General features: G+C 41.1%; 1 protein-coding gene across 1 annotated transcript in view; it reads left to right on the forward strand.

Moving 5' to 3' along the window:
* The window catches only part of LOC136883339 (uncharacterized), a 79654-nt gene that overhangs the window by 31135 nt on the left and 24231 nt on the right, over window positions 1–24288 (forward strand). Inside the window, exon 2 of the mRNA XM_067155578.2 lies at window positions 4519–4624. Coding sequence (XP_067011679.1) covers window positions 4534–4624 — 91 coding nt within the window. The 5' untranslated portion in view covers window positions 4519–4533. The remainder of the gene's footprint in view (window positions 1–4518; window positions 4625–24288) is intronic.

Here is a 24288-nt window from a genome sequence, read left to right on the forward strand (position 1 = left end):
ATCGCAAGTAACTTCTTTGTTCCGTAATCTGATTTCACTGAGTACTTTGTGGGTGGCTTTCCTATTGATGTGCAGTGATAGAGACAACGTGAGCGGAGGAGACCTGGTAACGCTACACGCCGCGCCGGAGATATCCCGTCCAGTTCAGCAAGGTGGCGGGTCAGTGATGTTCTGGGGTGGCATCATGTGGGGGCGTCGGACGCCATTGTTGTCCATCCGGGGTCACTGAACGTTCTCCATTACAGGGATAACATTCCCCAAACCATCGTTGAACAGTTTCGTCAGCATTTCGGGGGAAAACAAACCCCTGAGTTTGATTCGAAGCTGCCAGCGTTTATTGTTCCATTACGCAGCCTTAGTACTGTACATCGAACGGCCAAAGATGGTTGATTTTAACATATTTTAGAATATACGAAGGTCGATCAAATATAAACGGGATTTTGGTTGCTGAACATCAACAGTTGGTAGGACTGGTCCCACGCTTCTGCTATGCTTTTGTGGGACCGTTAGGAGCGGGGAGAGCTTGCTGTTAGATATTTCCCGCTGTTTCATCAGTAGCGCTCACGATGTCGGAGTAACAGGTGCATCCCTCCACTGCGCAATGCATACTTATAAAATTTCTTGCTTGTGAAGGAGTTACAGCGGTGGAAATTTGCCAGAGATTGACTGCACAGGTCGGTGATCAAACATTGTCAAGGACGCGTGTGTGTAAGGAGTGGAGGAGGAAAAGGGAGACAGCACCAGTGAAAGCCAATACTCGACTGTCTGTTGGCAAGATTCTTGCAACTGTTTTTCCCGATCGGCAAGGCATTTTGCTGATTTTTTGCATGAGCTTCGCATAATCAATGCTGCTTACCACTGCGAGCTGTTGAACAAGTCGAGGGTTGCATATCGCCGCAAAAGACGAGACCAGTTGATTCAACAATGCGCGGCCCCACTTGCAGCTCTGTCTCCAAGCTACAGGAAATGCACTGGACTACACTTGATCATCCTCCTTACAGTCCCGACTTATCGCCCTGCTATTTCCATTTGTTCGGACCGCTTAAAGAAGCTCTAGGAGGGCAACGATTTGAAGATGACGAGAGAGTGCGCAACTGGCTGGTGACACGACCCTGTTCTTTTTACGATGAGGGCATCAAAAAGCTGCCCATACGCTGGGACAAATGCATTTCCAAAGCAGGAAACTGCATGGAAAAATAAATTATAATTGCCTTGTGTTTTTCAATAAATGAATTTAAATAAAAACTCCTTTATATTTGATCTCTCCTCGTTACTTTCATAAAAAACTAGAAAGATAGAATTAAAGACGACAAATACAGTGTAACATTATTGGGAGTTATGCAACACTGAAATAATACCACGCATCGCCCCTGGCTATGAAGGCCGTCAATGGCAATGGCTGAATTTCTTAACTCGTTTTCAAGTTAATTCTACCCTTGCATTTTATTATAAGTTCCAAGATAGCTTGAAAACATAATCAGAAATCGAATTGTGTGCAGATGTAATTCCTTTGTCTTATTTCCTGCCAAGACCTTAAAAAGAGACATTCTTGAAATATGCCCCTTTCTTGAATTATTCATATATAAAATATTAATCTTTATGTAGAATTCTCTTATGCAATATACGAGAGTGGGGGCAAAAATCATTTCAACCCTTTTCTTTCTTGCAGATACCAGCGTGGTTGCCAAAATGTGACATATACAGATGAAAGGACGAGGTGTGAACTACATGTGTGCACATTGAAGATTACATATTTACTACGGTAGTGTACAGGTCAATATTGGTTTCATGGTGCAAAATAATTACAGCCAAGCACAGCTCCTACATTACAGCACAGCTTGGCATGATAAAACTGGGTATAAAGGCCCTCAAAGTACGTATACAGTTCCCTGAACGTTCACCACACGCTGCCAACGTTGTGGGAGGCACCGAATACAATCTGCGTCACAATTTGCCTCACCATGTGTGAATAGGGTCATCTGTTGTCGCGTAGCATTGGTAATGTCCTCTTGTGTCGCAAACCGCCCACCACGTAGTGGTTCTTAACTTATGAGATGAGTCACAGGGCGAAAGGTCAGGAGAGTGCGGCGGATGCTCCAATTCTTCCCATCCCCAGCGTCGCAGTTGCCGCTGTACACACTCTGCTTTATGTAGATTTGCGTTGTCATGCAGTATGATTGCAATATCCAGAAGATCTCGACGTTTCTCCCGACCGCCACGTCATACAATGACAGGTCGTCCCGAGCGTTCCTGATCACCGGTTGCCACACGCCCTTATTGAAACTTTCCTACCCACCATGTTACTATACGGTATAGGAGGGAATTATTCCTACGGGCTTCCAGCAATTCACTGTGACATTCTCTCACATGCTCCACCCGGAGAACGGCTATTTTGTTGTAGGCGCGCTACTCAACACGGGTTATTTCCATCTCGCACGACGCTCGCCACACAATTTATTTTACAGCCATCTGTTGTTGTCTTCTTAACTATTCGATCCATGCATTGGTCTGCGGCAGTTCTCCAATCGGCTCTATTCATAGCTTTCCTCTTCATCACTTCACAGCTTCTGCATCCTACATCAGACATGATTTGTTGTACATATTGTACCCCCTGTGGTTGGGGGACGCAAACGAAGAATACACCCACAGTATCGCTGCCTGTCGTAAGAGGCGACTAAAAGAGGCGACCAAGGGATGATCAAAGTAGAACCATGAGACTATTTGTACTTAGTACCATCACGCAGGGAACACCATGGGTCGCATTTACTTGCGCGTAGTACCACTATGTTAGGTACGCAATAGGTTTGCGATTAGTAGCGACAGTGTATGAATCGGGATGGGGGTCCTACAGTATCCGTGATTCGTACCCCTATATGAGCAACACCATGGTTCTGCCTTGCCTATTCTTAGTTCTCACTATGTGAGGAATACCACGGGATAGTGCGAGTCCCTGTGGTTAGTCCACTTATGTGAGGAACGCCGTAGGTTTGCGTTGCCTGTAAATAGCGCCGCAATGTGCGAAACACCATAGGTCTTTGTTCCATGTGCGCATTACACTACCTGTGAATAGTATCATAATGTGTGGAATACCGCGAGTCTACGCTACTTTTGATTAGTACCGCAACATGACAAATAGCATGGTTCTACTATCGATAAGTTCCATTTTGAGGGGCTGATGACCTGCAGTTTGGACCCGTTTCGACTACTAGCGTCATTGACTCAGTATTGTGCTATAGAAACAGTCCCTTGGTCAGCAGTACTACTTTTTAACGCTAGTTTCTGGGAATGTGGGACACTGCGGGTCGGATCCACTGATCGTTTTAACTTCATATCCATCCATTCATTCTTCGTCCTCACGTTTTCGAATTTTGGTCAGAGGAGGATTATGAATTTTAAAATTGTCAAAACATTTCGTCTCATTTCGTACCATTAGGGACAGATGACCTAGACGTTAGGCCCCGCTAAACAACAAATATAATCGTACATATTGTAGGCGTGTCTTCCTCGACATCTTTTGCCTTCAACCATTCCCTCCAATACAGTTATTAACAGGCTATCGTGTCTTTGCATTTGTTTTATACTTATTTTCGTGTTTTATTCAATAACTATGATTTCCTCCATTTTTACTATTTGTTCGAGATGTCTATCAGTCTAGCCCTCCTCCTCCTCCTATTTATGCTTTTCCATAAGGTATAATTTTCCTCCACCTTCTTAAACACTTCTGCATTCGTTATTTTTCCTGTCCAGCTAATCTTTAGCATTCTTCTATAACACCATTATTCAAAAGAATTTAACCTCCTTTTTTCTTCTTTTGTAATTGTCCACGTTTCACAACTATAAAGAGCAATGCTCCAAACATACGCTTTCGGTAATATTTTTCTTGTTTTAAGATTAATGGAATTTGCAGCGAATAAACATTTCTTTTTCTGAAATGCTAATTTGACTTGTAAAATTCTACTTTTGATTTCCTTCTTGCTTCTTCCATTTTTGGTAATTTTGCTCCCGAGGTATTTAAATTCTTTAACATTTTCCAGTGTTATGTTGTCCACCAATATTTTCATACTTGAGGCTGCCTTTTTTTTAATCACAGATCATAACTTTCGTCTCTGTCTTGCTTATTTTCATGTTGTATTCATTACCTATGATTCCCTCCATTTTTACTATTATTTGTTTGAGACATTGTTCACTGTCTGCAGCTATGGCAATGTCATCTGCAAATCTAATGATATTTATTTGTTCACCCTGTACCCTTATTCCTATATTCAAATCCTCTCGAACCTTATTCAATGCATCCTGGATGTAGACATTATTCCTACATCGTTTCCACGCGACAAATAGCAGTTTGTGATCCGCTCACATATCTGCAAGAAAAATGTAAATAGCTGCAGTGACTTTTGACCCAATCCTCGTATAAGTAGTAGGAAATTATTTAATTTGAATGTCAATGGATTATTATCATGAAACTTGAAACCTCCTTTACTTTCTGTTGGTAATATTGAACCACTTTTCTTCCTATAGTTATATGCGGCTGTCATGCTGGTTTCCAGTTCAACCATCGCCTCAGATCCCGAGCGTATCGTCCATAGACATTCGCTGGGAAATCAAGAGCAAGATGCGGTTTATGGTAAGCTGAAATACTGTAGCTATTTACAATCCCATTTTTAAGTTTATATCTTTCTTTGCGTGGGTGGAAAATAAACTTACATATGAGTTTCATATATTATTTATTATACTAGAATCACCAGTACATAGTAAAACTGGAAGTATTCATGTGACTGTCGTCATCTATGAACACGCTAATCTTGAGAATCACACAACGGAGTTTGAAGGGCCGTTTACTTGCAGTGTTACTCAAACTCTTTCTACTCACTGCATACCATAAATTATCCATGACTATGGTCTCCGCCGGATTATTTCGAGGGGGCAGGGATACAATAACAATTTCTCATATCAACTTTTTTTGCTATATTGAAGAGACCAGTTCCTTCCGTTTCATTACTCATTTGAGACTCTCCCCCTAGATTTCTCTTTTCATTTATTAACTTGCGTCGCTTTTATCTTTCAGAAACGCATCGTTACCGGTTATAACAGTTGTTAGTTGACTGTCAGTAACTTCAATTTCTTAAGTAACCTGGTATGACATTAAACAGTCGAATATAAACCTTTTTAAAATTCGAGGGGGGGGGGATGCAATTCTACCTTTGTGTGCGACCATATCTGTGACTCAACACGGCACACCAAAAGGTTGATCCCCTAAAAATATATAGGCCCATAACTCTTAAAATAATTACGTAAAGCAAATATAATAATAATAATAATAATAATAATAATAATAATAATAATAATAATAATAATAATAATAATAATATCCCGTGTGGGGATTTACCGGTTACCTCCATCGGGCGCGTCCCATTGGAATTGGGAAGCTCGCTGGCTCTGCCGCCAGCAGAGTCAGAGGGTAGTAGGGAAATAAAATACCACCGTGAAAAAACTGGTCCCTTGCCAGGGTTACGGCGAAGACTGGTAAATGACCAGAAGCCAGAAAACATCTTGAGGCAACCTCTAGGGCTAACTACCCTAGTTGTAAAAGGATGGGTACCCGTCCAAAGCAAAGTCAAGTCAAAAAGCATGATGGCACAACATTTCAAGAAACATACCCCAGGGGGTAAATCTTCGGATAAATCCCTCGTCATGAACGCCACGGCGCACGAGTGTCGTTCGGATTCTGGGGGAGACTCGACATTATGCAAGAGACAAGTCGGAGCGTCTCGGTGTACCCCGATGAGTCAACAACTCAGGCCAAAATCTAAAACTTATCTAGCAACTTTCAACATAAATTCACTTACACAAACTGGCAAGCTGAAAACCCTCACCAAAGCTCTTCACGAAAATCAGATATCCATAATGGCCCTACAGGAAACAAGGTACCCAGATGAAGAGATTTTTGAATCCGAAGGCTACCGATTTTTCAAGAGCAAAGCGCAAAGAGGAATCCTCAATGGAGCTGTGATGCTTGGAACCGCGTTTGCTGTTAGAACCAAGATCCTTAAATCGGTTGCAAATTTCGAACCTGTGAATGACAGATTGTCTATACTCACAATTAAATGCGCGAACAAAACCTACGCCCTAGTTAACGCACATGCTCCTACAAACGATAAGAACAAGTCTGATCCAGACGAAGTTGATAATTTCTGGGACCTACTGGATGAAAAATTAAACAAAATCCCCAAACACCATGTCAAGCTTCTTTTGGGTGACTTCAATGCCCAACTAGGTCGTGAACAGAAGTACAAGAAAGTTATAGGAAATTACCCTGCTCACAAAAGAACCAATCCCAACGGCAAAAGACTGGTGTCCTTTTGCGAAAATCACAACCTGCAGGTCATGTCGACCCACTTTCGCCATCTACCCAGAAAGCAAATGACTTGGCGTTCTCCCGTCCATGCTCTCGGAGAGTTCCAAATTGATCATGTTGCAATCTCCAGGAGAAACAGCCCTGAGATTATGAATGTCAAGGTAAAAAATTCAAACCAATTCCCGCAAACACAAGGAAGACAACCAAACAGATCACACGCTTCGACAATGACAAACTTCGGCAAAGGGTCGAGGAGTTCCAGGAGAAGGCTAGACCAAATGACTGTGACTTTAACAACGCCAAAAGTCTCCTTGTTGAGGCCGCCAAAGACGTTGCAGAAATCAAGAGAAGCAAAAAGCATGCCTGGTGGAATAGTACCTGCGAATCAGTCCTCCAAGAAAGACTCAATGCGTGGAAACAGTACTACTCTACGAAATCAGAAAGTGATTGGGAAACCTACAAAACCCAACGTGCCCAAGCAGCTAGGGTGTTCAGAACTGAGAAACGTAAATACGAAAAATCTCTCATTGAAAAGATAGAACAAAACTTTAGGAAGAATGAAAACAGAGAGTAGTACAGAGCCTTCAAACACAAACTCACTGGCTATAAACCACCATCTCTATGCTTTGAGCGAAAGGACGGCACGCTGGCGACGTCAAATGAAGAAAATTGCAGCATTCTGGCAGATTACTTAAAGGATTTACTTAATTGTTCTAAACCGCAAAGCGCCATTGAGACCAAGGAACCCTTACTCAGGTACCCAGATTCCAGACCACCCGACAGAGATGAAATCAAGCGCCACATTGCCCGTCTCAAAAAAACAAAGCGCCGGGGGAAGACTCAGTAGTAGCAGAACTATGGAAATATGCCCCAGAGGAATCACTTGGTATCTTGCAAAAGCAAATAGAAGAAATTTGGAATAAGGAGACCCTACCCGAAAATTGGAAAATAGCTTTGATCCATCCATTACACAAAAAAGGCAGCATGAAGAACATCAGCTACTACAGGGGAATATCTTTGCTACCCGTGACTTACAAAATTCTATCACTTGCCATCCAGGAGCGTTTGGAAGCACAAGTCGAACATCAAATATGTGAATACCAAGGAGGGTTCAGAAAAGGTCGCTCAACAGCTGAACAGATCCAAAATCTCAAAACGATCATCAGATATTGTACACTAAGGTCCAAGCAGTATGTGTCTGTCTTTGTGGACTTTAAGAAAGCGTACGGCTCAATTGAGCGGGAAGTCCTGCTAAACATCTTAAATGAATTTGGAGTTGATTTGAAACTGCTGGCATTAATTAGAGCCGCCCTGACAGAAACAAAATCCAAGGTGAAGTTCCACGGATGTCTCTCGCATTCCTTTGACATCAAAACAGGAGTCCGACAAGGTGATGGGCTATCCCCGATACTCTTCGACTGTGTTCTTGAAAAGATCATCAGAACCTGGTGGGTGAGATTACAAGAAACCAACTACAGTCCATTGAGAATAGGAACCAAATCCAAGGGGATCGCAACAGACTGCTTAGCATTTGCCGATGATATTGCTGTTCTCTCAAACGACATAGAAACCGCTAGAGCTAAAGTTGAAATTTTAAAAGAAATTGCCGAACAAACTGGTTTGCAGATATCGTTTGAGAAAACAGAAGTAATGCCTAACATGAAAGAGGCTCCACCAAAACTCCATACAGAGTATGGGGACATCACCCGAGTAGACAAATTCAAATACCTGGGTGACATCATCATGAAAAATGGACTGGACAAAGCAGCACTTCAGGAGCGAGTACGCAAACTGAAAATAGCCTACCAAACACCCCGCACAATCTACAACAAAAAATGCCTTTCCCAATACACCAAGATACGTCACTATGAAACATTTCTGAAGCCAGTAGTTCTATATGCAGCCGAAACCCTGTCTCTAAATGCCAACAAAGGACTCCTTGAAGAACTGGAGATAAGAGAACGCAAAATTGTGAGAGGAATCTTGGGATCAAAGTACAGAAATGGAATCCATCAAAATAGATCCAACAAGGAAGTCTACAGCAAAATAGAAGAAATTACCGACACAATCAGAAAGACGGGCACGATTTTACGGTCATCTGAAAAGAATGGACGGAAGAAAGTTAACTAAAGAAATCTTTCACTTTTTTTATTCAAAACCCAAAACCACAATTCCCTGGTTTAGAAATACCAAAGAAGACGCCCTTAACAGAGATCTCTTCCGCAAGAAAATATTGACGAACGGGCTAAACCGAGACGAGCAACCGAAGAGAAGACACGGTGCTCCTTGGACAGAGGAGCGTAAGCAGGCCCACTCACAAAGAATGAGGGAAATTTGGGCTCTAAAGACGGCCAAGTTCAGTGTCAAATGCAACAAGACTTAACGTGGTCCTTGATGGCCCCAGCGAATTATATAATAATAATAATAATAATAATAATAATAATAATAATAATAATAATAATAATAATAATAATAATAATATACACTATTATGTTCGCCAAGGTTGCGTCCTCTCTCCTGCATAGCTCCCACTCATATTAGATCGAGTTACGAGGAAGGCAGTGGAGGGGAAAAGCAGAGGTATACATACAGTGGCAGAAAGACAGCTTCTTTGAAGACCTGGACTTTGCTGATAACATCTGCCTATTGTCCAAGAACTTTGAAAATATGAAGAGGAGACTGTTAGAACGAGAAGCAGCACCTGTCGGGCCTAAAATAAATGCTGCAAAGACAAAAGAGATGAGAATCAATGGTAATGCAAACAACCAGCTCACCATATCTGACGCTCAAATAGAGGAAGTTGGTTCTTTTGTGTACCTAGGAAACACAAGGACAAAGACTGGCGGTGCAGAGAAAGATGTCAAGGCTCGAATCTAGAAAGCAAATAGCGTATGCGTTCTACTCTACCTTGTTTGGAAGAACAGTAACCACCCCCTGTGGGTGGAGGGTGGAGATGAATATCCCCTGCTTGTCGTAAGAGGCGACCAAGCAATGATGGATATTGAACCATGAAATTACCTGTGATTAGTACCACTATGTGAGGAGCACAACAAGTTTGCAATAAGCCTGTAATTAGTAACACTGTGAGAAACGCCACAAGTTTGCGAGAATCCTGTGATTAGTACTATTGTGTGAGGAGCGAAACAAGTTTGAGAGAAACCTGTGATTGGTACCATGGTGTGAGGAACACCATAGGTCTGCGTTACGTGTGAGTAGTAAATCACCTGTGAGTAGTACCATAATCTGAGGAACACCATGTTTCTACTTCACCAGCGATTAGTACCATTGTGAGGGGTCGGTGACTTGTATTTTGGACCCCTTTAGACAACAAGTATCATCGACTTAGGATTTTGCCTTGGAAGCAGTCCCTTGTTCAGTTTATACCATTGTTTTAAGTTATTTTATGGGAAGGCGGGGCATTGTGCGTCGGATCTTCTGACTGTTTTAAGTTCATAATCGTTGTTCATCGTCGTCTGTTTGAATCCAAGTCAGTCGATGAATTTTGGAATTATTTCAGAAGTGTGAGTTCGATCCGCTGATTACGATTACGAAGGAAGCATTTAATAAGAAGAGTAGATTTTTTTGTGAGGGCATGGATAGAGACTTGAGGAAGCGATTCATGAAGTGCTTTGTATGGAGTGTGGCACTGTGTGGAGCTGAGGCATGGCACTTGAGAAAAGAAGACGAAAGAAGACTGGAAGCATTTGAGAAGTGGATTTGGAGGAGAATAGAAAGTATACAATGGATAGAAAAATGTAAAGAATGAAGAAGTCTTGAGAAGAGTTGAGGAAGAGACAAATATGTTAAAAGTAATCAAGAAGAGAAAGCACAATTGGATTGGTCATTGAATGAGGAGAGATTGCTTGCTTGTAGATGCTATAGAAGGAACGGTAAATGGAAAAAAAACAAAGAGGACGGAGAAGATATCAGATGCTGGACAGTATCAGGATAGAATACAAGTATGAGGAAACAGAGGGTGACAAGAGACAGGATTGCGTGGAGAGCTGCCATGTGAAGACCTGCCATATGGCAGAACACATGATGATGATGATGATGATGATGATGATTCTTCATCGTCATGTTTTGAATTCTGGTCAGTGGATGAAGTTTGGAATTTTAATTGTCATTACATTTCGTCTCATCTCCTACCATTAGGATCCGATGACCGAGATGTTAGGCCCTTTAAAAAACAAGCATTATCATCATCAACAACATCCAGAATAGTAACTTCTCACGGAAAACCAAGATCCGACTTTTCAGTACCAACGTGAAGTCCGTTCTCCTTTACGGCTGTAAACCATGGAAGGTCACTAAAACATCACACTCCAACTCAGTGCTGATCAATCGCTGCCTGCGGTGTATTATTAATATAAGAAGGGCTGGATTGATCACAAACGAAATCCTGTGAAAAGAAACCAACCACAAACCTCTTCATGTAAAAACAAAGAAACGAAAGTGGGGACTGATAGGACACACATTAAGAAAACAATGCGAATATGTTCTTGAAATCCCGTGTTAAGTGAAAGTGCAGTGCCAAAAACAATTATCTTAGCAAGAAGGACAGTGTGTCTTTTCGTCTGACTTCTCTCTCCTAGATTGAACAACGGAGGCAGCTTGCTGAAGAAAATTCTCTGTCCGGCTCTATGACATAGGATACTTACAATGCACTGTACCATTTCACTTTCGGTATGGAAATATCAGATTAGGAAACTTAAGTCTTAAAGGAAGTAAATGAATGTTATTTGTTGGGTGGTAGCAAAACTAACTATAGCAGAAGTAAGGACACAAAATGCAGATTAGCACAACACTGGCAATACGAGCCGGCCAGCAGGCTTATCTCCATGGCAACCACACTCCCTACTCCCTTCTCCCCACGCAGGTAGGCAGTAAACGGACTTCCCTCTATGAAATGCCAGAACGTACCTTTCAATATTACGACTATAGTTGCGCTATTTATCAACATGTCTTAAAATTATAATGTATTGTTTTGGAGTGTGCGACTGTCAGAGTCGCCCACAAAATATATATTTTTGTGGGGTGGAGTGCAGTATGTTTGTTGCTGATGATGATTGCTTTTGTTGAGGCATTGGCCAGCAACAATTTGACATGATCATTATCATATAGGCACTGAAATGAAATGGCGTATGGCTTTTAGTGCCGGGAGTGTCCGAGGACATGTTCGGCTCGCCAGGTGCAGGTCTTTTGATTTGACACCCGTAGGTGTCCTGCGCGTCGTGATGAGGATGAAATGATGAGGAAGACGACACATACACCCAGCCCTCGAGCCGGCGAAATTAACCAATGATGGTTAAAATTCGCGACCCTACCGGGAATCGAACCCGGGACCCCTCTGGCCAAAGGCCAGCACGCTAACCATATAGCCATGGAGCCGGATATAGGCACTAAGGAATACTTAAAGAGAAACAGGCAAATTTGTGAATTGTTAATAAATTGTCAATTTGAAAGACAAGTAGGACCGAAGATGAGCGTGAAATGGGGACAATTACCCCACTGTGACCCTCACCTTTGCTGATGCCCATAACTGCAGCGTTCTGTAATAATAATAATAATAAACCAAACCCCATGGCACTACAGTCCTGAAGGGCCTTGACCTCTCAAGCGACCGCTGCTCAGCCCGAAGGCCTGCAGATTACGAGGTGTCGTGTGGTCAGCACGACGAATCCTCTCGGCCGTTATTCTTGGCGTTCTAGACCGGGGCCGCTATCTCACCGTCAGATAGCTCCTCAATTCTAATCACGTAGGATGAGTGGACCACGAGCCAGCCCTCAGGTCCAGGTAAAAATCCCTGACCTGGCCGGGAATCGAACCCGAGGCCAGAGGCAGGTACGCTACCCCTACATCACGGGGCTGTAAATAATAATAATAATAATAATAATAATAATAATAATAATAATAATAATAATTGTTACGGAGTTATCCATGGAAAGCAGAGGTAAAAGAAGGTGCGGGATGGAATGGGTCTAACTACAAGTCCGAAAGATGAATTAAAATTTCAATAAAGGTTATATTTTCAATAGACAACAAGATTTAACAAATTTTCACTAGGTGAAATAACAATAAAAAACACAGGTACACTGATAACTTTATAAACGAAAGCATAAGTTTCGGGGTCTTTACAAGTTCTGCCTCAAGCCTCAGTTACACAACCCTTGAGCCACCAGCCCAACATTATCAAGGTACACTAGCTTATTCAAAGGGCAGAAAACCCCTTCTTTCAAGGAGCACTTGATCCCAACTTTTAACCTCAAGCCTCCCAGAGGCACTTTTCAAACACTAGAAAGAGCTGACCCGATCTCAATTTTTCAAGCCTATTAAAGGCAATACCAGACTTGACAAAAACTTGCCATCGAGGCAAAACTTACAAGAATTAAACAGAGGTATCTCGTACCCAGCCTACAGGGCCTTAAAAGAAAAATAATAGGTTAATTAAATGGCCCAAAATACCAAGATGAATGGAGGCGTTGCTTGCACTCCTACATGAAACTTTATAAAACCTAAGGGGCACTAGGCCGATGATACAGGGGCTATTCCCAAACTAGGGAGGTGACGCGTATAAGAAAATTTTAATACATTAAGAGTAGAAAATAGGTTATGAAAACGTAGTCACCTCAAATCAAAATGAAGGGGAGCTCGAGAGGGTAAAGCACTCTCTATCCCCGATTTACAGTTAAAGTAATCAGAAACTTTTACATAAGCCGGCATTAAGTTACATTTTTAGAAAGGTAGGTTACATTGAGAAGGTTTCGGACCTTCCCCGAGGGCTAAACTGCAGAGCTAGCAAGAAATAAAAATGTTAAAAGGCCATTACCTTGTAGAAGAGCTGCAGGCGGATGAAAGAGGCGCTTCCCGCCTCCTGCTATACTTCCATAAACTAAGCTAGATATTGTACGAGTGGCCGAGAATCAGGAAAATCAGCATTTTTATACTCTCGGGGAAGATTCGAGACCTTTCATGAATGATTAAGACACACCCACAGTCGTTTATTGGGTAGCTTACAGTTACACATCAACACTGGGGAAGAAAGACGCCATTGGCTGAAAATTAATGACAGAAATTTACGATTGGCTAATTTCAAAACTGGCGGAAAGAAAGATTAATATTGCCAACCCACAAATGAAAGAACAAAATTTAGTAAAGAACAAATTTATAAATACAAAATATCTTCGAGAAAAGTTCCTTCACTTCGCAGCAGGGTGCATGATCATAGTTTTTGGTAGAGACATCTGTGAGAGAATGTCCACACTTCTTGATAATTAGTAAACAAACACAATTCGAAATTATTATTATTAATAATAATAATAATAATAATAATAATAATAATACGATATAAACACGACTTTTTTTTTACTTCGAGTAAATTTGAATGTTTTCAGGATTTAGATTGGGGAAAATGGAGGCCCCTCATCTCCCACCCCCTCGCCACTAAACTTAAGCCTATATGTAAACACTCTTAAGCAATAAATCTTGCGTTCTTTACTATTAGGGAATGAACACAGGAAAAATGCAAAATACATTTACTTTTGTAGTGTTTAACATTTAAATTCTGATGTCATTTTGCATAACGCACCAATCATAAGCTTTAATAACTAGAGGACACGTGTTGCTCCCCAACATTCTTTATAAATAAGCCAGAAAACTGGTCTTGATATGCCTGTCGTAGTCATTATTTTGTCTGCCCTTTCCAATAGTTCTATGCACACTTAATACCACTACATAATTCATTCGTAATGTTGTTTATTATCCTTCTGTCTATACAATGTTTACTGTGCTTCGACCATTCGGGCGTATCGGATTTTAACATTTTCAAAAGGTCTTGCATGAGATAGTGCAACATAAAAATGGCCGTGGCTGAATAATGGTTCGAGTAAGTAGACTCACACTTTGTCAAGAATTTGTCCCTGCGCTGTATTAATGGTCATATAGAAGGCTAGTCGACTTGATACCTTCTCGTCTGTTCGGACGTAGACTATTTTCTCCTAGCACCTTGTAAGTTATTAGGAACGTTCTGCCATCTGTTAAGTATAGTTCGAAGCTGGGGAAGGTCAGAGAATCAGAGTATCTAGCAGAGAATAGTATTCTTCCATGATCAGAGGAAGTGTATACTCTCCGGCTTGACAGGTAGTAATCAAGCATGCCTGCATGCAATCACATTACTAACGAAGAAAATCACACATATCAGAATATTAATGAATAAAGTCCGGATTTTTATGCAGTAACAGGTTAGACTGCAAACTAATTTGGTTAGTAGGAAGTGTCGGCCACCCTCCCTTCCATAATGTAGCAAGAGTAACATAAATTATAGCGGTTCTGATGGGCCGCACCCCTAAAGTTTATGCAAACCCCATAGCACAGACGTTGTGAAGGTAGAATATACTTGCTACTCGCTTCAGTAAGTTTGCATTTTAACCTATTAATGCATAAAAATCCGGGCTCTATAATGAAAGTGCTAATCGCTTAGCCACCCGCTGAGTACAGAATGTTTTTTTTAGTTTTCGGAAACGGCGAGGTGCTGGAATTTAGCCCCGCAGGAGTTCCTATACTTGCCAGTAAATCTGTAGACACGAGGCTGGAATATTTTGAGCCCCTTCAAATATCACCAGTCTGAGCCAGCATCGAACCTGTCAAGTTGAGGCGAGGTCAGCGCCTCAATCATCTGAGCCACTCAGCCGGCACTTACACACCTATCAGTGTCTGATGATTCACCGGCAGCTCATTCCGGAGGGAATAAATGAGTAAAATCCGTCCAGTAGAACGGCCGGATGGACTGGAGAAAGCTGTTTTTAGTAAACTCTTTTATGATTTTTGGAGACTCCGAGGTGCTGGAATTTTGACTCGCAGGGGTTTCTATGTGCCAGTAAATCTACCGACACAAGGCTGGCGTGTCAAATACCATCGGACTGAACCAATAACGAACCTGCCAAGTTGGACTCAGAAAGCCAGGGCTCTACCGTCGGAGGTGCTCAGGCCTGCTAATTATAGGGCCTAAGCTTTATTATCAATATTAAAATAGATGGCATATTCAGTGGAGTGAGCGAGAGACGTCGTGGACTGATCTTTCCATATTTTGTATTATCTTAGTATTATCGTGTTGAGGACGATAATATCAAATTTGTGTTATTCATTCTGCTCATTCATTAGGCATAATCAGTGCTTTTTTCTGCTGGTACGCAACGATACGCAGTACCCTCAACTTTTCTCCATACATTTTTTGAAAAGAACTGCGATATATCAGCATTTTTTTGTTTTTTTTTTCTATTTGCTTTACGTCGCACCGACACAGATATGTCTTAGGGCGACGATGGTATAGGAAAGGCCTAGGAAGTGGAAGGAAGCAACCGTGGCCTTAATTAAGGTACAGACCCGGCATTTGCCTGGTGGGAAAATAGGAAACCACGGAAAACAATCTTCAAGGCTGCCGACAATGGGGCTCGAACCCGCTATCTCCCGATTACTGGATACTGGCCGCACTTAAGCGACTGCAGCTATCGAGCTCGGTAAGAAATTTGTTATAAATATTCTAGAAGATCGTACTGTGTTCACGAAATGAATTTTCAGTCTTGATTAATGCAAGTTTACACCATGCTTACACGTTTCATAGGTTTCTTAGGATGGTAAAACTCGAACCCCACTGTCGGCAGCCCTGAAGATGGTTTTCCGTGGTTTCCCATTTTCACACCAGGCAAATGCTGGGGCTGTACCTTAATTAAGGCCACGGCCACTTCCTTCCCACTCCCAGCCCTTCCCTGTCCCATCGTCGCCATAAGACCTATCTGTGTCGGTGCGACGTAAAGCAACTAGGATGGTAAAACAATCAGAGACAGGTATTTGTGTTCACTCCCTATTATTTCCAGTGTCAGATAATCAGCTCTATTTCTGCTCTGCAAAATGCAGGCGTTCACGTGAGTTTTGAATTAATCTGCTGTAAGTTAAACCAGTGCCATCATGGTTCAAAATGGTTAAAATTGTCAATGAGTAAAATGATGTAGGCTGAAGTAGTAGAAATTGTCAAATGTACTTTTGATGTTATTAAACACAAAACTAGCACTGAAAATATTCATTTGAAGAGTATCACGAATACCGAAAGTCCAAGTGGTTCAAGGGAAGGAGATTCTGATAATGACTGGCCAGAACGTTGGACATTTAGGCAAAAGAAAAAGACTTATTGGGTGGGGGGGGGGGGGGAAGAGTGGATGGTGACATTAAATTGAATTTATTGATCATGGTTTACATGCCACTGAGGCTGAAAATCCCCTTTATACAGCGTCTTCTTATAATAAAATACAGGTTTATGAACACACTAACCACATTTTTATAATATTAAAGTATTAAACTAAATATGAAACTTTAAAAAAAATGAAAATATAGATACCAAAATCCAGTACGATTAAGACATACATTATATAATAAGTAAGAAAGTAAATCATTAATCCCTCTGTTATTTTGGACTACATGGATCTAGAGTATATAAAGCTAAAGCAGAGAAACAATTTTCTTTGAAATATACATATTTCTGATTGTGAGACACAAGAATGCCTGATCTCACCGTCTTGCGTACTCCTCCAGAAAGATAGATGTTAAGAACTGCTTTAGTTGGATACAGTTAGTGTTATTTGCAAAACGGTGGAGATTAAAGATGTTAAAGATACGTGATGCAGTGCAAACAAAGGATTTGTTAAATTTAGTGGTACGATGAAGGGGAATTTGAAGGGTGGTTTTTGTAAACCTATTATCTCTGTTATGCACCGACTCCATAGGTTTAAATGCATTATAAAGGTAGGATGGGTATATCAGCGTGTGTGTTAGAAGCGAGGAAGTTTCTGTTATAGAATCTATATGGTGAGTACCCGCGTCTTTTCTCTCGGGAAGAAAGCACTGTACCGCGCTGTTGCAGTGGTGTAAAACCTTAGCAACCATTTGTGCGCATGCTTCATCCATCGAAGAGCGAGCGAGAGAGAGAGTGAACGTCTGACGTCAAGTTGTCATCAAGTCTTCGTAAGCAAAATGAGTCCGAACCTGGACTCGAAAGCGTCCAGGACCGCGATTCCAGGCATCACTCGCGCACATCACAAGTGTGTACGCTTCAGCAACAGCAACGTTGTGGTTACGTCACTGACCGTTAATGTCAGTGAACGGTGAACGTTCATTAGAGTATTAAGGGGATCGAGTTTTTTATTTCCAGTGGACAAAAATCCAGATCATTTTTATTCCGGGGATTGTGTGGAACGCAGAGGTGATAGAAGGTGCGGGCATGAATGGGTGGATAGAGAAAATATTAAATAGCAATTTAAAACTTTAAAATTTCAGAATATATTTCTTTCCAATTTTTTTTAATATTTTCAAACTTTACAGCTTGGTAAGAAAATTACAAAATCAGATACAAGGTCTAGCTCGAGATCTTAAGTAACAATATTAGAAACATCTTGAATAATTAGTTAACAACCATTTAACAACTTGAGCTGGAAGCTCCCTAGTTAACAACGTTAACAAGCCACACTCAAGGAGACGGAGCTCCCAATTTTTACATCAGGAGAAAGAGCGTCTTTGCTGTACACAATTACTTCCTAGGAGGCTATTCTCCAAACTTATAAGTTTGCTCAACAGTCTGATTTACCTGGACACACAATGAAAAATAGAAGTTGACATAACAGGGGTAAGAAGTTCCCATTCTACGTGTCCTTTGTTAAAAACAAAATGTTAAAGTTACTGGCCAAAAACCAAAATGTTAGAAAGCGAACTCTTGCACTCCTTGAAATTCACATGAAAATACTTAAAAACCTTTGTGGACTTATGGCCCGAAGTTACAGAGGCTAAGCCCATACTACTACGGAGGTGACCAGATGGAGATACGTCTACAAAATTAAGAGATAGATTTTAAAGATTACAAAATCATAGTCACCTCAATATCAAGTTGAGAGGGAATACAAGAGGGTAACTCACTCTTTATTCCCTAAGTTCGGTTAAGTTCTTTAGACTTGTTGAGAATTTTCATTGTGAAATAAATTTGAAACCTTCTCCTCGGGCTAGCTTTCAAACAGTCTGCCATTACCTTTGAGCTGGTGGGTCTTCCAAAGATGGTCGAGGTACCCCTGCCTCCACTACGAACACATTCTAAACCTCTTGACTGGAGCGATCACGAAGACATGGCCCGAACGGCTCCAGCTTTTATAGCGGAGAAAAAGGTTCCAGATTTATCTGGGCCGAGACCCTGACACACCCACAATTCCTATTGGTTAATTTAATAAATATCAAACATTTATTAATGGCTGAAATATGAAGTTGGCGGGTAGAAATAAAGTATTGATCATTTTAGAACTCCAAAAATAATTTACAAAAAATTTACTTTTACCAACTAATGAATACTAAATTCATCTTGAATTCTAATTGCCCATCCTCTCATCAGAGGAAGTACAAAGTTTGACAGTAGAGAACTCTGTCGAAAAACGTTCGAACTTCTTCCACTAGCAGTTTCAACGTTTACGTTATAGACGGTCTTCTAAAAGGCGCTTATTATAAATGAGCGGGGTGAGTTTGCCTCCGGTACAAATTTTTATGTAAATTGCATTGTACGAAAATATTATTTATGTTCTGTTTGCGTGCATTGACCGGATATAATAAGAGTTTACCGCTACCTCAACATACGAAGGTTGGGGCATAAGTCAGTGCTAATATTTTTATTTGCATGAAAGCAGGATCTACCATACAAATTGAAATATGCAGATGGGAGTGGGGAGTGTAAGATGCTGTGAAATGTGTGAATAATATTGAGTAGTTTCATTAGGTGTAGGATATAAAGCGAGTGAAATGTCAGGCAGGAAATCCTTGTGCTGCATAACGTTTATTCCTAGAGAGTAAACCCTCAGAGCAGTCCCCTACATTATTCAAGACTCGTTGCCAGTGATGCGGGAGACATCGGACACCAGTCGCCTCGCCATGTGTGAATTTTGCAATCTCATGTTTCACAGTGTTGTCAGTGTCCTCTCCCACGCAACGTTTCTTTCACTTTGGGGATGAGATCAAAATCGCATAGAGTAAAGTCCGGTAAGCATGGCGGATCCACGTTGTTCCTGTCTCATCACATCCATTGTTCACGGAGCCTGACTCACTACTGCCACACCGCCATCTCGTGCTTTGTCCATCTACTGTGAGTGTCATGCTTTCCAGAACATTTGACCATTGTACAGTAACACCATGAAAATGTGAGGAAAAAGTAGTTGCTGTGACTTATTCCCCAATCCTCTTATTTTTGTACTCTAAGCAGTGAATTGCAATTATTGTCACTATTTTAAGAGGGGTATACTTTAAAAACACTCCCAATATAAGTAAAAGGGATGTTTACAGGGAATAACATTAGTTAGGTTATTTGAAGACTTACTGTTTGTCTACTTGTTATTGCATTTGCGGTATTGTTGAACTTGGATAGTGGATATGTCTCTTTACGAGTGATAAATCTCACTGGCTATTTATAGGCTAGCTACATTATCAATGGTCGTCCGATAAAATTTAAATACTCAACGAACAGGAAAAGTCACGTAACAATAAAATACTGCAAAATCAAACATTTTCTTTATTGAAGTATGTAAATACATTACGGTTTACTGAATGAATGACAGGAATATATTTTCTCAGTGGAAATTTTGTCATTCCCATGCCATAAATTATAAATTGTAGCTTCCACGCTTCAATCCCGTATATGTTAACATTCTAACATGGAAGGTAGGTTTTCCTGCGATTATAGTATCTTTATTTTTAAAATACTGTACTGCAATAATCATTTCGTTGAATGGTACGAAGAGAGCGGAGCGGAGAAGAATTTAAACTTATTCCGAAAAACTGTAGGCTACTCGTCTTTTCTCCACTACCTGAAGTACATTTCAACCACTCTGGTACTATAGACAAGATAGAAAGCTTCTGGGCTCTTGCCGTGTCAGAAAACAAAGTGAAATTCTTTGCGTTTCGCAGAGAAGTTTTCTCTGCGTCTTCAGAAGGTAATCTCGTCTATTCATGAGCAAGACTTATCTAAATAATGAAGTTTTGAATTTACGAATGCTTTACCGTTGGTCTATAGTATGTGATTCATTCGTTCGTTACTTTCGTGCGCTAGTCTGATACTGACCCGCGGAACAAATATGCTGAAATAGCTGCATAACTATAGGCGATAAGAATCACAAAAACGATGTCCTCGGCAAACTTATTCAAATTTAATTTGCTCAACAACTCGGTACGTTGATCCTCTGCGATTAGGGTTACTAGCCGTCCGGCTTTTAAATTCATTTTACCCCCTGTGCGTGGGGGACGCAGACGAAGAATACACCCACCGTACCCCCTGCCTGTCGTAAGAGGCGACTAAAAGGGGCCCCAAGGGATATTACCTTTGGAGTGTGGGTTGTCGACCACGGGACTCTTAGACGAGTCCTGGCATTGCTTACACTTACTTGTGCCAGGCTTCTAACTTTCATCTATCCTGTCTGACATCCCTTGGTCAACTCTTGTTCTTTTTCGACTCGGACGGAGCCTAAGGAGTCTTTCATTTTCACGCCCTTCGTGGCCCTTGACTTTCTTCGTCCGTTACTTCATTTTTCGAAGAGACGGATCCCTTCTTTTTTCTCTCTGTCTACCCCCTGTGGGTGGGGGACGCAAAGAATACACCCACGGTATCCCCTGCCTGTCGTAAAAGGCGACTAAAAGGGTCGACCAAGGGGTGATTGTACTAGAACCATGAAACTACTTGTGATTATTACTATCACGCGGTGAACACCATGGGTCGCCTTTACTTGCGAGTAGTACCAGTATGTTAGGTACACAATAGGTTTGTGATTAGTAGCAGCAGAGAGCGGTTCACTGTGGGTTTCTAGTATCCATGATCCAGTAGCGTAGCCAGGATCGGCCAATGGGGGGGGGGGGGTTACAGTTACAAAATTAAGATATAACATAATGAAAGTGCTTGTGCTTGTCTGGTACGCGCATGCATGACTGTCATAAGGATACTGATACAAGAGTGAATTACTGTATGTGATATTCAGATTGCAATACACTACAAAATTCTTACTTTAAAATACAGAACAAGAACAATATGATCGAGGTCAGCAGTTTTATCTCAAACGGTATGTTCAGTTTACAATCTAAAATCTAATTTTCGAGGCTTCCTAGAAAATAAATTTAACACATCTGTTGGTTTTACAACTATGTCTCTGTGAATGTTCAAGGGAGCCAACCCGTTGAGTCGACTTTCACTTGTGGTATTTCTGAGGTAGGTTTTAAAGCGTCTTAATGTTGAAAATGATCTCTCACTGGCTGCAGTGGTGACAGGTAGGGTGGCAAACACTCTCAACAAGCAGTAGATTGCAGGGAGTTTATCTTGATCACATAAAAGAAGTTTATTGTTTACTGCCAGTTTCTATTTATTTTCTTTTTGTGAAAGTTCAATGGGGGGGGGGGGGGGTTCTAACCCCCAGTAACCCCCCCTGGCTACGCCCCTGCCATGATCAGTACCATTGTGAGAAACACCACGGGCCTGGGCGTTGCCTGTGATTAGTACCCACTATATGAGGAGCACCACGGGAATACCGGCGGCCGTGATTAGTACAACTAGGTGAGGAACAACATGGTTTTGCGTTACCTGTGCGATGTGTGGAATACCGTGAGTCTACGCTACTTTTGATTAGTACCGCAACATGACAAATAAGAAGGTTCTACTTTACTAGCGAAAAATACCATTATGAAGGGGCGCTGACCTGGATTTTGAACCCCTTGAGACAACAAGCATCCTGATTCTGCAGGATTGTGCTTTAGAAGCAGTCCCTTGGTCAGTAATACTATTGTTCATGATAGTTTCTGGGTCGGATCCACTGATTGTTTTAAATTCATATCCATCCATTCATTCTTCATCAACACGTTTTTCAATCTGGTCAGTGGATGATTTTGAACTTTTAAATTGTCATTACATTTCGTACCATTAGGGGCCGATGACCTAGATGTTAGCAGCGTTTAAACAACAAGCATCATCATCATTTACATTCATTTTGGTGATGTCTGGCCGGCATTTTTAATTTACCGAAAATATCCAGTATTTTTCGTTACAGGATTGCTCATTTAGGTTTTAAGTAGAAGACAGCATTTTGTTGTATCGTACACCAACTCCATGCGACTAGAGTGCTTACTTCCCAGAGTGGAAATAAGTAATATACTAACATTCGATATTGCACCAATAAGGCGACACCAAAAGGGCACAATTTATCGAGCTCTTAAGTCCAAGCATCAATTAACCAATCAACGCACTAGTCTCGTTCTAAAGAATCGCTGTGTACGTTTCCATCTTCATGTTGAGAAAACGCGGGAGTCTAGAGAATTTTCTTTTCTTCATGGGGCCTCTAAATATTAGTTCCTAATTAGTGTCGACCTCAAATCTTTTGATACCATGTTTTTTCTTCATTCCCACCTAGATATACCTGCTCTCTTCACAAAGCTGCAGGTTGTTCTTATTGGGTCTTCTTGGATTTTTTTCTCTCTTTACCTGGTAGTCCTCTAGTGGAGAATCTGATTCTACCCAAAGCCTCACATTCGAAAAGTATGTGTTCAGCTGATTCCTCTGCTTCATTGCATTTCCTACATATGTTGTCTCTTATTACTCCAATTCTATGTAGGTGTTCTCTTTTCCATATCACAGTGTCCTGTCAACTGTCCTACTACCAATCTTATATTTTCTCTGCTGAGTTTCAACAGTTCTTTAGTATGCTTCTTGTTTGGTCCTTTTATCAGTTCCTTTGCAAGCCTGCATCCTGGAGTATTTTTCCAGTTTTCCATTTGTTTCTTTTGTGTCCATTTTCCTGTGTAGTGTCGGGCTTGTCCATAGAAAGTCCCGCCTACATCTTCTGGGCCTACAAAATGTTTCTGCCCCTTTCCTGGCCAGTTTATCTGCTTTTTCATTTCCTTCTATACCTGCATGCCCTGGTACCCATATTATTTTGACAATGTTGTACTGTGAGAGCTTCAGGAGAAGTGAATGGCAATACCAGACAATTCTGTATATTATCCGGACTGCTTCTAGTGCCTTAATGGCCGCTTGGCTGCCCGTAAAAATGAAAATGTTCCTTATTCCCATAGTTCATTTTCAGATTTTCTTCAAGACATGTTGTGATAGCTATCACTTCCTCTTGGAAGACTGTAGTGTGTTTGCCCAGGCTCATCTGGATTGATCTCTCAGGTCTTCCCCCATTGATCCCTCCTCCTGTGCCATCCCCAGTCTTTGAGCCATCAGCCCACCACACTGTATCTTCTTTTTCAGTATTCCATTTGTTGATATCCGAGTCTTCTTTTTTTTATTATCTGGGTCTCAGACGGTTTTTCAAAGTTGAACTTTGGTATCAAATGATCAGAAGGAATGCGTGGAACTTCCTTTGTTATTACTCTGTAATTTTACAGTGTCCTAGATTATAAAAAGGAAGAAAAAAGAACGAGATTCAATCAAAAATAGTTCAAATAAGGTTAGAAAAATATCAAATCGCACAACTGTTATTATTAACTTCGTGCAGAGAACTAGTACATCAACTCCTCATTGATTGTTGTCAAATAAATGTGGGACAAAAGTTCAGCAAAATTTGTGCATAATGCAATCTCAGGTGCATTACTCATCAACAAAGTATCATTTTCTAACTGAAATATGATATTTTGGTATCAATTTTCATTTATGTAATTATTGTCGAATAATCTGGTGCAGGTCTTTTGTGAGGAGCATGACGGTGTTGCGAGAGATAGCTGTGCTTTATTACACTCGGTACAATAAACTGCTGCTACCGTAGATGCAACCAAGTGGCAATTCCTCAACGTACAATTTAAGAAACGACTGATTCTACAAAGTCACCCTGATCATTTCTGTGCAGAGTGACGTTAATATATATATATATAGCGAGGATTTG

This window comes from Anabrus simplex, chromosome 11 (genome assembly GCF_040414725.1).
Source record: "Anabrus simplex isolate iqAnaSimp1 chromosome 11, ASM4041472v1, whole genome shotgun sequence".
In the NCBI taxonomy this organism is placed as follows: domain Eukaryota; kingdom Metazoa; phylum Arthropoda; class Insecta; order Orthoptera; family Tettigoniidae; genus Anabrus; species Anabrus simplex.